General features: G+C 39.1%; 1 protein-coding gene across 7 annotated transcripts in view; it reads left to right on the plus strand.

Annotated features, from left to right (window-relative positions):
• ODR4 (odr-4 GPCR localization factor homolog) overlaps positions 1 to 13395 on the plus strand; it is a 38412-nt gene extending 25017 nt beyond the window's left edge. For 6 of the 7 annotated variants that reach the window (XM_037906947.2, XM_037906945.2, XM_037906948.2 and 3 more), the window contains exons 13-14: positions 2612 to 2704; positions 5459 to 13395. In XM_037906947.2, the coding sequence (XP_037762875.1) occupies positions 2612 to 2704; positions 5459 to 5526 (161 nt within the window). In that variant the 3' untranslated portion in view covers positions 5527 to 13395. The remainder of the gene's footprint in view (positions 1 to 2611; positions 2705 to 5458) is intronic. The other variant, XR_006283334.1, reaches the window with a different exon arrangement.
• The last annotated feature ends 851 nt before the right edge of the window (positions 13396 to 14246 follow it).

Raw genomic sequence — 14246 nt, forward strand, 5'->3', positions numbered from 1 at the left:
TAAGTAATGAAACTGTGTTTTATATTTGAGGGGGAAAATTCACATATTCTGAAAGTACCATTAATTGGCTGGGATACAGAACCCTTCAATTTTAGATCAGTGGTTTATTTCCAGCCTAAGTCAACAGTTGCCAATGTGTTTTCCTCTATGTATGAAATCAGTTAGTGAGCTCAATCTAATTATAACTGGACAAGTGTCCACCAAACAGTTGGCACTTTTAGCAAAGACACAGGACTGGATTCTAAATTATTCTCCCGGTCTCAAAAATTGGCCAGAATTAAAATACACAGACAAAGACGTATACAGAAATTTTTATTTCCACTGTCTGGGCTGTATTTGTTCTATGGAAAAATAAAGGACCTCAATGTTTGGGAATCCTATGTGCCATATTTTTGCATTGGTTAATGGATGCTTTGTTCTGTGTGTGTGTGTGTGTGTATTTAACAAGTAATATTAGTTACAATCTCAATGTATTTACAAGAGGACAATGCATTGAGAGGCACGGTCAACTTGAAACCCACCCAGTTTTTAAAAAATGAGTGAAAAGTACTTTCAGACATTACTTTGCCCCTGAGCACCACCTCCCATTCCCATCTTTAATGGAAGTTTTACAGTCAGATTTCCCAATTTTAAAATTTTTCTCTTTATTTTGGAGTTTTTCTACACAGTGATAAGAGGTATCCAGATGGGGATGGGTGAAACTAACTACACATGAAGTTCCGTCAAACGCACAAAATAAACCAAAAAAAGATATCCCCTCTTCCCCCTCCCCCCATCCAATCTCTTTATTACTTAATCTTAGGTGTTACCAGTAACAATAATAGATTAAATATTTTCACATCTAAATGCTGGTTTTTATGGTCTCCTTTATAACTATTTCTGGTCATGATTTAAAAAAAAAAAACCTCTATGCAGCCTTGCATTTCAACAGCACAAGGACATAAAGTGCAGTATAACAAACAAAACTGAAGGTTTGTTTTTCATTCTAAGAAAAAATAACTTAGTTTCTTCTTGTAAAGCCCCAGTTTAGGACCCAATTCTGTGGACGATTATGTACCTGAGTAACTACTCATGTCAGTTTTCCCAGTTGTTCCATTGACTTAAATGGAACCACTTAAGTGAGTAATGTTATGTGCTTAAATCTTAGCTTCTAGCCCTGAGTTTCTAAAACTTCTTGGAGTAGAGGTTCTGGGAAACATTGTGAAAAATGACTTCAGCTCTTAAGTGTCAAAGTCACTGTTGAAAATGGGCCTTAGGAATGTAAGTCACTTAAATGCTTTATCACAGTTTTTTACCTTTTTGTCCCTTTAACTGGTTTGCAAAGCCCTTAGCATTCTTTTGGTGCTATGCTGCTGCTGCTATTACTAATAAGAACGTAAGAGCTGTCATACTAGACCCGGTCCATTTTCCCCAGTATCCTGTCTCCAACAGTGGCCTATACCAGAGCTTCATAATTGCCGTTCTGTACACTCCCCCTGGAGTTATCCATAACTATTTTTCACTCCCAGCTCCTGGTCATCAGATGTATAGGATTGCCTTGAGCATGGGGTTGAGTGCTTAATGATCTTGACTAATAGCCATTGATGGACCTATCCTCCATGAACTTAACAAGGTCCTTTTTGAACCTAGTTATGCTTTTGGACATCACAACATCATAGCAATGAGTTCCACAGGTTGGTTGTGCATTATGTGAAAAAGTACTTCCTCTTGTTTGTATTAAACCTGCAGCCTATTTCATTGGGTGACTCCTGGTTTTTGTGTGTATGACAGGGTAAATAACACTTTCTTTCCCCCACACCATTCATGATTTTAAAGACTTCAATCTCCCCTGTATTCCTCCAGTTGTCTCTTTTTTCTAAGCTGAACAGCCCTAATCTTTTAGACCCTCCTCATATAGAAGCCATTCTGTACCCTTGATCATCTTTGTTGTCCTTCTCTGGACCTTTTCCAGTTCCTGTGTCCTTCTTGAGACTGGGTGACCAGAATTGGACACAGTATTCAAGGTGCACATGGATTTATATAGTGGCATGATGTTTTCTGTCTTATTTTCTATCCCTTTCATAATAATGCTTGACATACTATTGTATGTCTCTTTGATCACTGCTGCACTTGGAGCAGAAGTTTTCAGAGAACTATCCATAGTGTCTCCAAGATCTCTCTCTTGGGTGATGACAGCTATTTTAGAACCCATCATATATTTGTGTGGTTTTTTTCCAATGTGCATTACTTTACACATATCTAGATTGAATGTCATCTACCATTTTGTTGCCTAGTCACCCAATTTTGTTAGATCCCTTTGTAATTTCTTGCAGTCTGCTTTGGAGTTAACTATCTTGAATAATTTTGTATTGTCTGCAAACTTTGCCGCTTCACTGTTCACCCCTTTTTCCAGATCATTGATGAATAGGTTGAATAGCACAAGTTTCAGTACAGGTTCCTCATTACTACTGATAATAATACAAAATGGTCAATATAGTCCACTGGTAGAACAGATCAGGAATTATAAACTTAATGTCCTATTTGTATTATTGTAATTGCAAAATATAGGTGTGTTTTATAAACTGTGAATGAATACTTGGTTTTGCTAAACTTATCTCTCAATTTCGTGCAGTTGATATAAATCCACCTGTCGACAACACAGATGACATGCAACAGATACAATTGACAAAAGCAACGCTGCTATCGAAACTTCAACAAAACATGGGTATGTTACCTCCAGTAAGCCCATTAAGGCACAGTCATTTGCTCCCACAATATTGGTAGTATTTTCAGGATGTGAGGATATAGTAAACGGCATAATTTAGTTTACGGTTTAAAGCACAGAGTTAGTAAATGGAGGGAGTGGGGAAGGTGACTTGTTCTTCAGTGGGCTTAAGCCAAAACGTTATGTGCTTGCTAAAAATTCAGAGATTTGCGGGGGGGGGGAAGAGTTATTTGATTCACTCTTCAAAGGCTCAGCTTTGCAATTTACTCTGTGTGTGTGTGTGTGTGTGTGTGTGTGTATTCGCTGAGCTGAGCCAAGCAATAGCATGCTTAGTGGCCAAGTGGTGCTTGTGGAGCTGACTGCTGAAGTTGGTTAGCGGACACTTCTCTACAATGTGTATCATTGTTTGCTCTGCCATGCAGCTGCAGCTTCGATTGTCTTGAAGACCCCAGCGGTGCTAGTTGGTTGCACCAGAGGCCTTTGCCAGTCCGGAATCAGTTAAGAAAGGCCCAGGTCGAAGCCAGGCAGGCGAGCAGTAGGGTCTGTGACAAGGAACTGATTGGTGGTTGATATTAAGCACCAGTCTTCCCGCCACAGGGACTCCGCTATCACGTCCTGGCATGGCAGCCTCAAACACAGTGGGTGTTGTGAGGAAAGATATATAGCTAGTGGGTTAAAAAGGTTGTTGAACAAGGGCAAGCTTGGGTTGGCACATGCCTTCTCAAGCAGCTTACCAGATGCAGTCTCCCTCCTGATGTGTGGGGGAGCAATGTGGCTCAGAACTGGAAGCCATGGAAGATGAGTTGGTCGGAGACTTCCTGTGATGATGCACATGGTTGAGAGGAGTTGCACATCAACAAGTTTGGTGCTTGCCAATCATCTCCATACTGATGCACAGCACTCTGCTATTGAGTACGCAATGGCAAGGGCTGAGGTCCTTAGGGTTTGAGCATCTACTCTCTGTGAAGAACCTGCCAGTTTGCTGAGAAGGTTGTTGCATGTCTTGACCTTCACTGCTTTCTTGCTCAGGTGGCTTTTTTGTGTCAGTGTTTGGTCAAGGGTCACACCTAAGTAAATTGGATATGCTTCAGCCTCTGGCCATCCATTATAATGTTCAGTTCCCTCTTAATGTTGGCATGTGGAGGTGGAATATGTTAGAGACTATCTTGCTGGTGCTAGACTGAAGGTGCACCATGTCTTATAGTAGTCGGCCAGCTTTGCAGCATCATTACGCAGGATCTTTTCCAGCTCAGAGAAGGTCGGAGCCTGTAGCCCACAGCAGATGGTATCTGCATAGATGAACTTCTGGACCGGATTGGTGGCACTCTGGCTCTGATCTAGCCATGCACTTAAGATCATACTTTAAGGATGTGAGTAGTCCTGTTGGCATCTGACTCTCATGCTTAAAGTTAAATATGTATGTATGTGCTTTGCCACATCAGGACCAAAGTGTTCAGCATTTTGTCCAAAGTCCATTTTGGATAAAGGCCAAAGCAAATAATGAAATATTGATGGGGCATTTGTGATATTTGAAAAGAAGCTTTAATCTTGATCAGAAAAACCAATATAGTAGCAGGGATTTTAAATATTACATCAATCGTCTTTTTTAAAAATATTTTCCCAGACGGGAGTTGTAGGTGATCAGCATATCTCAGAATCAGAACCAGATCTAAGTTCCACAAAACAGATAATAAGGAAAACTTCCCTCAAAACAAGTGGCTGAGGTAGCCCTATTGCCTTCTGGGAAGCCACCATTTTTATAACCTCTCTTTTGACAATTAAGAAAGAGTGAGAGCAGGCAAGTGGCTTCTTCCAAGGTGCATTGTATGAATATATGAATTAGCTCATAGCCGTGCTCATGCGGCTATCGCTATGCTGCTTGCAAGGATGAGCTGTGCTACCTTGGTAATGAATTCCAGCCGTCATAGAAGTCTTTCCTCAATCAACATTGCATTATAGTCCCTGGTGCAGACATCAACCTGTGAGCAAAGAAATTGTAGTAAATCTTGATGAAAATCTTTCCTTTTTAAAATGTGGATTTATACTTGGTATTTGATTAGTCAGTGGAACAACTACAACACCAACTTAAAGCCTACTTATCATTACATTTGTTTTATTTAATATTTTTACAAGTAACACCTACGTTTTCTGTAAATTGGAGATTAAAAATATATATATTTTGTTTGCTTGCTTGTTTACTTTGTGCATATGACAGTCCTTTCCTCTCAACATTTAGCCAGTTTTGCCCTGCTCATGTTTATATATCTCCTGCATAACAACACTGGGGAGAAACATTTTAAAACCATAGGAAAATGTGATCGTAAAACTACAAAAACTGACCATGGGACTTGGGGCAAATGCAGTATCTGAAACAACATTTAATTCATGTATTGGAATTATTTAAGTTTGTTTGTGCCCCTTTTATCCATAACCTTTAATCTGAGAGTCAGTTTGGTATCATCAAGCCATAACGTAGAGTTAATGCGTTAGGCTTTTGGTGACTTGGCCCATAAGAGTAGAGTTTATGATTAATTGAATCTCTGAAGAACTTTGAAAAATTATTTATGTAGATTGTCTTGTAAAATGAATTTCTATGACTAACAATACAATCTGATCTTTAGGCATTGTAGTGCTACTCAGCAATGTTAAAAATGACTCTTATTGTTCCCACTCTTCCTTTTCTTCACACCCCGCCTTGCGGTGATTGTACTCTCCTCTTCACTCATGGAAGTATTTTTTCCTTTGTCGTTTTAGGTGTAGCAATAGCAGCTGCAGTTGCAATCTTTGCAGTAACCTTCTCCTTTAATTACTTCAGTGACTAGACTCCAAGCAAAAGAAGCAGTCTAATCATCATGGGAACACTGACCAATATTCACATTAATACAAGGTGGAAGCTTCGAAGATTTCATATGATAGCAACTAAACATGTTGCCTAAAATACACCAGTTAGGTGTGTTCTAATTGTAGTGATCTATTCATCTTATTTTAACATGCAAATACTGTAGGTGGATCAGATATCCAGGAAACTAAAGGTATATATCATTGATGGAAATTGCCTGTAAAATAGCATTATTTTCCAGGAAGAATTCTTTAAAAAAAGAAGAAGAAAAAAAAAAAAAACCCCTTTTCCCAGCTACTTGATTACAATTTCATTGTTAAAAGCTTAACTGTATTTTTCAAGAGACATTTTCAAGGTTGCTGGATCTTAACGTTTGCCCTTTTGTAATTATTTACTATGACAGGTCTTGCCTTAAGGAATCCTTTAACATTGATATGGGCTAAAGTGCTGTTAAGTATTTAAAAAAAAAAAAAAAAAAAAAAAGACAAGGATTGAAACCCTGGCCCCGCTGTAGTCAGTGGCAAAACCCTGATTTCAGTGGCACCAGATTTTCACTCCATATATTCTTTTTGTTAAAGCATGTGCATCCAGTGGCGTAGCTAGGCGGAGCGAACAGGGGCAGTGGACATTAAAAAAGGTGCCACCCGCTTATACTCAGCGGGTGGCGCTTCGGGTCCTCGGCAGCACTGAAGGCCAAAATGCTGCCAAGGATCCGGAGCGCATGAAGGCCCCTGCCGAGCCGGAGACCCGGAGCACCACCGGGTGATTAAAATTAAAAAAGGCCCCTATAAATTAAACAGGCGCCACTTGTGCTCAGAGGGCGAACGGCCGCTCCCCCCAGCTATGCTACTGTGTGCATCAGGTTGGTTAACTGATGTAATAAATATGCAAATAGTTTGTAGCAGCCCCAAAATCCCATTTTAGGCCAACACACACTATATAAATATCTTAGCTCAAGCATCATAAACAGAAATTAATGCTTCCTTTTTCATCATGATCTGACTTATCCATCCAATCCTGATTGACTCAATTCCCCTCTTTCCGTTAAGAAAGATATATCTGATAATTCCCCAGATATTCAAATCCCAAATATGGAGACAGGCGTGAATAATTTTATAAGTTTTTAGAGGCTGATAAATAATTAAGGTTTTTAAGATATGAATAAGAGAGGTAAGTCTGTGCTATCTTTAAAGTATATTATTGCTTTCCAAGGAAAAATGTTTGACACAAGGTTCACAAATATCACTTTTATACAAAAGTTGTTGGCATTCATGTAGTTCAAGTAACTATATAAACTGATATGTACCAGACTGAACGGTATTTAACCTTTGTAACTACAGCTTAATGAGTTTATATGCAAAGGTACTGAAATTGCAGGAAGAAATCGGAAAGCTTTGAGCCTACAGCATAATCAAGCATAAAATATTAGCAAACTTTGAATAAAAGGTATCTTGCAAATGAAATAATGTTAAAATACCTCGCCTGTTCATTTGATTTTTATATTCTGGAAACAATAAACCCAGTAAAAGAAAAATTTGATGTTCAGATTTGTACAATTACTGCTGTGTTGCTAAAGATCAAGAAAAGCTTAGACTGACTCTTAGAGTAAACGGCAGCTATAAAAAGCATTGTCTTCATTAAGCATTATTAACACACCAAATTTGAACATTATAGAAATTCTTTTTAATTGTTGGCCAAAGGCTAAATTTCAGACTTGGAGCATTGTTGAGGCCTGTATTAGGCAGTGGTGGCCTCTCTGATGTACTCTCTTTTCTTCTCACTGCATTGTTTTGAATGGAGCAACTGGAAGGGCGAGGAAGAAAACAAGGCCCCTTATAGCAAAGTGCAGGGATGCCCTCCTGCAGCAAATTTATTTTGCAAATATGTGCTATTTGACATAAATCTGATGGATTCATCAGATGCAAAATAGAATTATGACAAAGTATCTTCTTAATGAGCCAGGGACAAATCAATAGTGGCAGGTATGGTTCAGCAATCTCAAGACTTTTTGAAATTTAAAAAAAAAAAAAAACCTGCTCCTCACAAGTCTGTTCCTGTCTCCTGAGAGAATGGTAGGAAGAAGTCAGTCTGTCCTCCTAGTTATGAGTAGGTACTTTATTCCTTCCCCACTTCTGGCTGCTAAAAGAAGGTGGACCTTGGACTTTGGTACCTAAGTTATCTCTTTTTCTCCCCTGGGTCTCTCAGTTGAGAACACAGTGGAGGCACTCAAGAAAGGAAAAGAGTGACTGCCAGGGCATTCTCCAGTAGGGGTCCTTGACTTTGGCATTTGATTTCTCACCTGCCAAAAATAAATCTCATAGTCGGCCAGAGCCCAGGTTTGTTAATAAAGAGCGATGTGTGTATTTTTGGGATAAGTCATATTGCAAAGGTTAATTCTTTTAAAATAGTAATCTGTGAAATATGTTAATTGTTGACCGGCTGGTATTGTGATGACTTAGTCAAAATATAGCATTTTAAATAAAAAAGAGAGAGGTGATCTTTTCTGAATACTTTATTAAAACTAGACAATGTGAAAATATTTTATTACTGTTCTTATTGTGTATATGTATAAACAAGTCTGCTCCATACCTGTCGTAACTGCTCATTTACATGCTTTGTACGTTGTTCTCATCCACATTTGTTAGTATTTTGCCTACATAGATGGTGAACTCTGAGACTGGTAAACTGTTATTGTATGTGAAATGCCAAAACAAAGCTTTAGTGAGTAATTAATAAATGTTCCTCACAAACATCTGTCTGAAGTATACAAGTCTATCCCCATTTTTACATGTGGGGAAATTGAGCCTGACACACCACAAGGAGTCAATATTGGAGGTGGGATTAGAATTAGTGAGTTCATGGCTCCTGTTTTTCTACTCAGATCAACCCTCTCTCCTTAACTCTAATGTCACCATGCTTTTTATTAGGGCATGCTTACACTAGGAGCACTTTACCAGTATAAGAAAACTGGTATAGTGTACAGGCAAAGTGTTTCTTTGAGTCCCGCCACTCCCTTTTTGGCACCCCTCCCCCCCACCATGAGCAAAACAGATTATACCAGTAAAAATGCGGTTTTGCTGATATAACTGCATATGCCCTAGGGGCTTCAACATAGCAGTGCCCAGCCAGTCTGGGATCACATCTCTTCATGTCCCTGACTGACCTAGCGAAGTCTAGTCAGAGCATTTAAATAATTCTTTATAGACTTTGAAGTTCACATCTCTCCTGCACCTAAAAAAACTAAATTGCAACTCTGTCACTTTTCCCCCATCAATTTGTTACCTTTATCCCACACAAATTTGTGTGTAAATCCTCTTTTATTTTTACAGAATTGTGAAGGATTAAAGAATATGGTGAAGAATTCAAATAATTCAGTCGAATGAAGAGTTTCCTGTACCAGTAATGTTCTCCTTGGTACCATAGGTTGAGGGATATGATCAGTATTGTGATTTAGGATTTTACTGAAGTTGTTTAGTGAAAATGCATTTATTGAAGGTTAGTTCTGAAAATAATGAAGCAATAGATGATGTACTCTAGGGAATAATCATGCAGTGGCAGGGATAGGTGGCTATTTCTGTATCAAGGTTTTGTTCTTTGGGATTTCTTGTACTCCAGATCTGCCTCAAATTAACATGGCCAGTGCAGCCTTTTGAAAGTAATATTGCAAATGAATAATAAAAGGAGTGCTCCATTTTGGGGGGAAAAAATCCGTATCTGAAGTTGGTGAAGTATGAGGTCAAAGGATTGTTTCTGAAAAAAATGAAGCACCCCCTCTCTCTTTATAAAAGTGAATTTGTTATTAAGTTCAAAATTTCTAATGTGCCTTCATATGTGCACCCAGACATACTAATGTTTATCTTCAGTGGGGAAAGTCTAAGACATAATTATTCTCTGCTCATTTATTTTCAGAATCCAGCCATTAAAAATGAGGTGGGGATGTAGAAAGCCTCAGCATATGGCATTTGAGGATATCACAGTCTCATTCAGCAGAGGAGTATTTTATTGAGCCAAGAACTCACTTTATTATGCAACATTCCAATAGTGGCTCTGCAATCTGGCTGCCAGCCGCCACTTGTAGCGTAATTCAGAGTTTAGCCATATTTGCTGTTCCATGGATGCTTGGAAGTGGACCATATTTTATCCACATGTTTATTTCTTATTTAATATATCACCTAGATTTGTTTTATTTTATGCGGAGAGTGCTGACAGTGTGCTTGGTGTTGTCAGATGAATTATTTTAATAAAAGTGTGCATAATGGATTTAGCAAAGCCTGACTCATATGTTTAAGATTTGGGAGTGGACACTGAGGAATTGAAATAGCCTAAGGTGAAACACCAGGTATAATGCAAGGCTAACTTTGAAGTTTTTTTCTTTCTTTCTGAGCAATGGGCAGGGAAAACCTAATACTTTGCTCCTTGACGAATTAATGGAAGTAAATTAATAAAAACCTCTCCAACAAACATTGCGAATTCAGTTAACATCTCCACAAGAACTGAGCCCAGCAAACATCCTGCCCTTAGGAAACAGTGGGTGAAGTAAGAAACAGACCTTGCCTGCCTCTCTGTGGGCTATCTGCAACTCTCACTACAGAAAGATGGAATGTGATCTGAGAACTGTGGGGACAAGGGAAGGGAGATTGCTTAGCTTTTTAGCATTAACGCTACAATTGCCTTACTAACTATAGTAGCCTAAGAAACTAGGGAAATGGGCATTTTTAAAAAGAGGAAGAAGTCAGGACTGAGAATAAAACAAAAGTGATAGGGACTATTTATTAGTGGTTCCCTGTCTCTCTCTCTCTTTCTCACGCCTACGCCCTTGCAAGATCTAACCTTTCACTATGAGGCATATAGTGGATCTGAAGGATCCAGTTGAAATCTGAGGTCCCCCTCACTTGAATTATAATGAAGATTTTCAGGTGAGACCTACATATTCATTTGCTTGTCTCCACTGATATATCTGGAAAAAAAAAATCTAATAATAAGCCCTCAGTTGGAACTGCTGGGTGTTCCACACTTACGAAAACCTGGCCAATTATTGTACAGAGGTATGTACGTTTAGGCACTGCAGGTTTGAAAACCTTGATCCATACTCCTATATAAATCTTTTATTTATTTTTCCTTGCCTGTCACATGCTAATCTTCGTTGGTTTGGCAGTTTTGCTTTAAATACAGTGGCTTCAAATTATTGTACATTATATAGCTGTTGGCTGAATTTTATGCTAAAGTACATGGGTAACTACTGAAATCAACAAAGTTAAACTGGTGAAACCTAGAGAAGAACTTAGGCCTCAGAGGACTTGTGTATGCTAGGATCCATAATTTTCCACTGGTACAGATGTACTGCTTATGGCGGGGCTGAGTGATACAACAGTCATAATGCCTGAGCTCTGTCTACGCTAGCGTCTACTATTGCTCACTCCAGTGGGGTGACACCAGATGTGAATTACAAGTCCCATTTTTACCAGTGTGTACACGCAGCCAAAGATGCTAGTTTTATTTCCCCTGATCCAAAGCCTATTGAAGCAAATGGACGGATTCCCATTGAATTCAGTGAATTTCAGATTGGGGCTATAGATAGCAGGAAGTTTTGTTCCATGGGTTCATTAAATCTTTTACTCTTTGTCATTCAAGAATCTTGTATGCAATGATTTACAATATGTGACTCAAATCCTGCCTCTCAGTGAGTCTTTCTTTCCTGGAGAAATGTTGATTAATGCTGTGATCAAAGCTTTGCTTTTAAGTTTGGTAAGTCATGATCACCTTCTGTGGAGTGTTGTTGCTAGTACTATTTGGATGCTGCAATGGCACCACATGGATGTTTCATTGTGATAGTTATGGGTTAAAGGAATCCTCAGGAAAATCCTGCTGAAGCACTCATGATCTGCCTCTTAAGTTGAAATGTGGTGGTTTATTTCCTATAGCCAGCTATGGACGCAGCTTCTGACTTATTTTATATTTTATTTTTGTGTTGGATGGGAGGGGAAAGGAGCGTGCTGCTTCATCAGAAATGATCATTTCCTTCCCTTCACTGTTATGTTCTCTCTCCTCTGTGCCACAGATCAGTATTTTATTCATTTCCCTCTCACCACCACCACTCTGCATGGGATAATAATTATTCACCTCATGCTACAGCTAAAGAGGAAAGAGCCCAATACCTGGTGGTAATTGTTTGCCCCTTCAGGTGGCAACTGTTCCAAAAAACCACACCAAGCCCCTACTCACTGGAATAGAAATGTTACATAAGATCAGCTGGATTACTTTTAGCTAGGGATGGAAATGTGAGGGGGCAGAGAACAGAAAGGGGCTGCTTTGAAAGAGCCATGTGCTGCCTGCATTATTCCACCAAGCACCATAGTGGAGGATTTGACTAATGTAAAATACCAGCTATACTTGACAATTCTTGGAGAATTCATGTCTCAGCATTGTGTCATTTAAGTTCTAGGTTGAAAAGAAAATTGTCAATCATTTTATAGTGTGAAATAGTCTAAATAGTAGTTTAGATTGAGACGGGAGTGCAAGTGGATTTATGTTTGAAAGTTAGGGAACCGTCACTTATTTATATAGTTCATGAATCTCATGTTGTGTGATAAGTGTTTTATCTGTCTATCAATATGTGTAATGCACTTACATGCTGCTTTCTCTATTTAGCTCCCTCCCTCCTTTTGAAATGAAGTCTGCTTTTTGCCTGCTGGCTTGCAATGAATATTACCAGAAAGCATGTCTAATGGCGAAGTGGGTTTTCAGCATTACCTAAACCAGGCATACGCCCCATTTGAATGTCTTTTATTTTAAAAAGGAACATATTTTAAGTTTGAAGTTCAAAATAAGTTTAAAAAGGATATGTTTTGCAAACCTCCATATTGTATTGCTCTATAGGCAAATGGTGTCACTTTTCAGAGTAACAGCCGTGTTAGTCTGTATCTGCAAAAAAGAAAAGGAGTACTTGTGGCACCTTAGAGACTAACAAATTTATTTGAGCATAAGCTTTCATGAGCTACAGCTCATTTCATCGGGTGTCACTTTGAATTCATATGTAATGTTTTTCTGGATGATTGCAAGTGAGAAAAAAATATATTCGAACAGTAACAAATCAAGGAGTTGATGTTGGAGTTGTGCCAATGAATGTTCTGCATGTGGCTGGGGCACTAAGATTAGGAGGATTAATGGACATCTACATGCTCAGCTCCCATCAAAATCAACTGGAATTCTGCACATGGAGCATTTGATCTGACCTTGACCCTAAAGGGAAACTTACTAGCCTAGTTTTGTTATCCATCGTGAATAAAATTCAAAAAGCTAGCAAACAGTAGCAATGGTGAAATGTAAGCTAGGTTGATAAATGTGTAAGTCTTAATAACCTGAGGTGGTGTCAGTAATGATCAAACTACTCGGCCTCAAACCATGCCAATGAGTAATATCAAAATGTGACAAATGGGCAACTTGTGTTTCATTGTATTTTGTGCCATAATTGACGTTCTTAAGTGGTTTTAACTATAAAACATAAGGAACTTTTCTCAGTGAAAGAAAGAACAAATCGTTGTGTGCATTGACCCTGCATTCCTTTAGTCCAAACAGCCTCTTTGTTCCCCACATGTCCCTTTTTTAATAACATGTTTCAAAATTTGAGTTTGGTGAACTTTTTTTCTAACGAGTTGGAAACCTTTCTGGTAGTTCCTCATAAGGATCATTAAGGTACATTTTATGAATGACTTTCATATTTGTTATTGAAGTTTTGATTCTTTGTTAAGCTTTATTCATATTAATTACATAAACACAAAATATAATTGCTCAGGAATCACAAATATTTTAACTAAGCAACATCAATGGTCAGAACGTGCTACAACACTATACTGGAAAGCAGCTGATTAACCTCTTTGTTAATGCAAACTTTAAGCATCTGTGATATTATTTTCTCAAGAAGAGATATTGTTTCAGCAATGAGCTAATCCATATTTTCACAATTATTAAAAGTTAAATACAAAACCAAATATTTAACACTGTGCCCTATATTTCTTATGTATGTAACTTGTGAACATTTACAGCCCAGATACTGATTTATCTTTAACGTTATTGGGTGAAATTCTGGCCCCACTGAAATAAGTGGGAGTTTTGCAAATGACTTCAATCATGTGGTGATCTTGCGTATAGTCCTGTCCTTGCTGTAGATGTGTAGGGTGGTTTTTTAATTTTTTCACAAACTACTCCTGAGGGCATTTTGCACCAAAAAATTAAAAATTCTGCACATTTCTGCACATTTTATTTGTTAAATAAATGTGGCAGCTCCAGCATGGCATTGAGAAGCACAGATCACTGGCTGCACAGAGGTGGGAGATCACTCTGCAGCTCCCCCTGGAACATGGACTCAGCAGTGAGGCTGCACCCAACCCTCATACAGCGCAAGGACCAGGCCTGCCCTAGAAACACCCCAGGGCCCTGCCCCTCTGTGCCAGATGCAGGCAGGGTCCAAGTGTGGAGGGGTGTAGTGTGGGGGGTCCAACTGCGGGTTGAGAGGGTTCTGTGTGGGGCAATCTGGGTGTGGGCAGTTCCCTAGGGGATCTGTGTGCAGGGGGGATCTGGCTGCACAGGTGCTTTGTTGGGGGGTTCTGGGTGCAATGGTAATGGGATGCTGCAGGGGGGGTCCAGGTGAAGGTGGTTGGGGCTCAACCAGGGGGTCATGGTGTGGGAGGGATAGAGCTTGGTAGA

Source organism: Chelonia mydas, chromosome 8, assembly GCF_015237465.2.
Source record: "Chelonia mydas isolate rCheMyd1 chromosome 8, rCheMyd1.pri.v2, whole genome shotgun sequence".
NCBI classification, from domain to species: Eukaryota; Metazoa; Chordata; order Testudines; family Cheloniidae; genus Chelonia; species Chelonia mydas.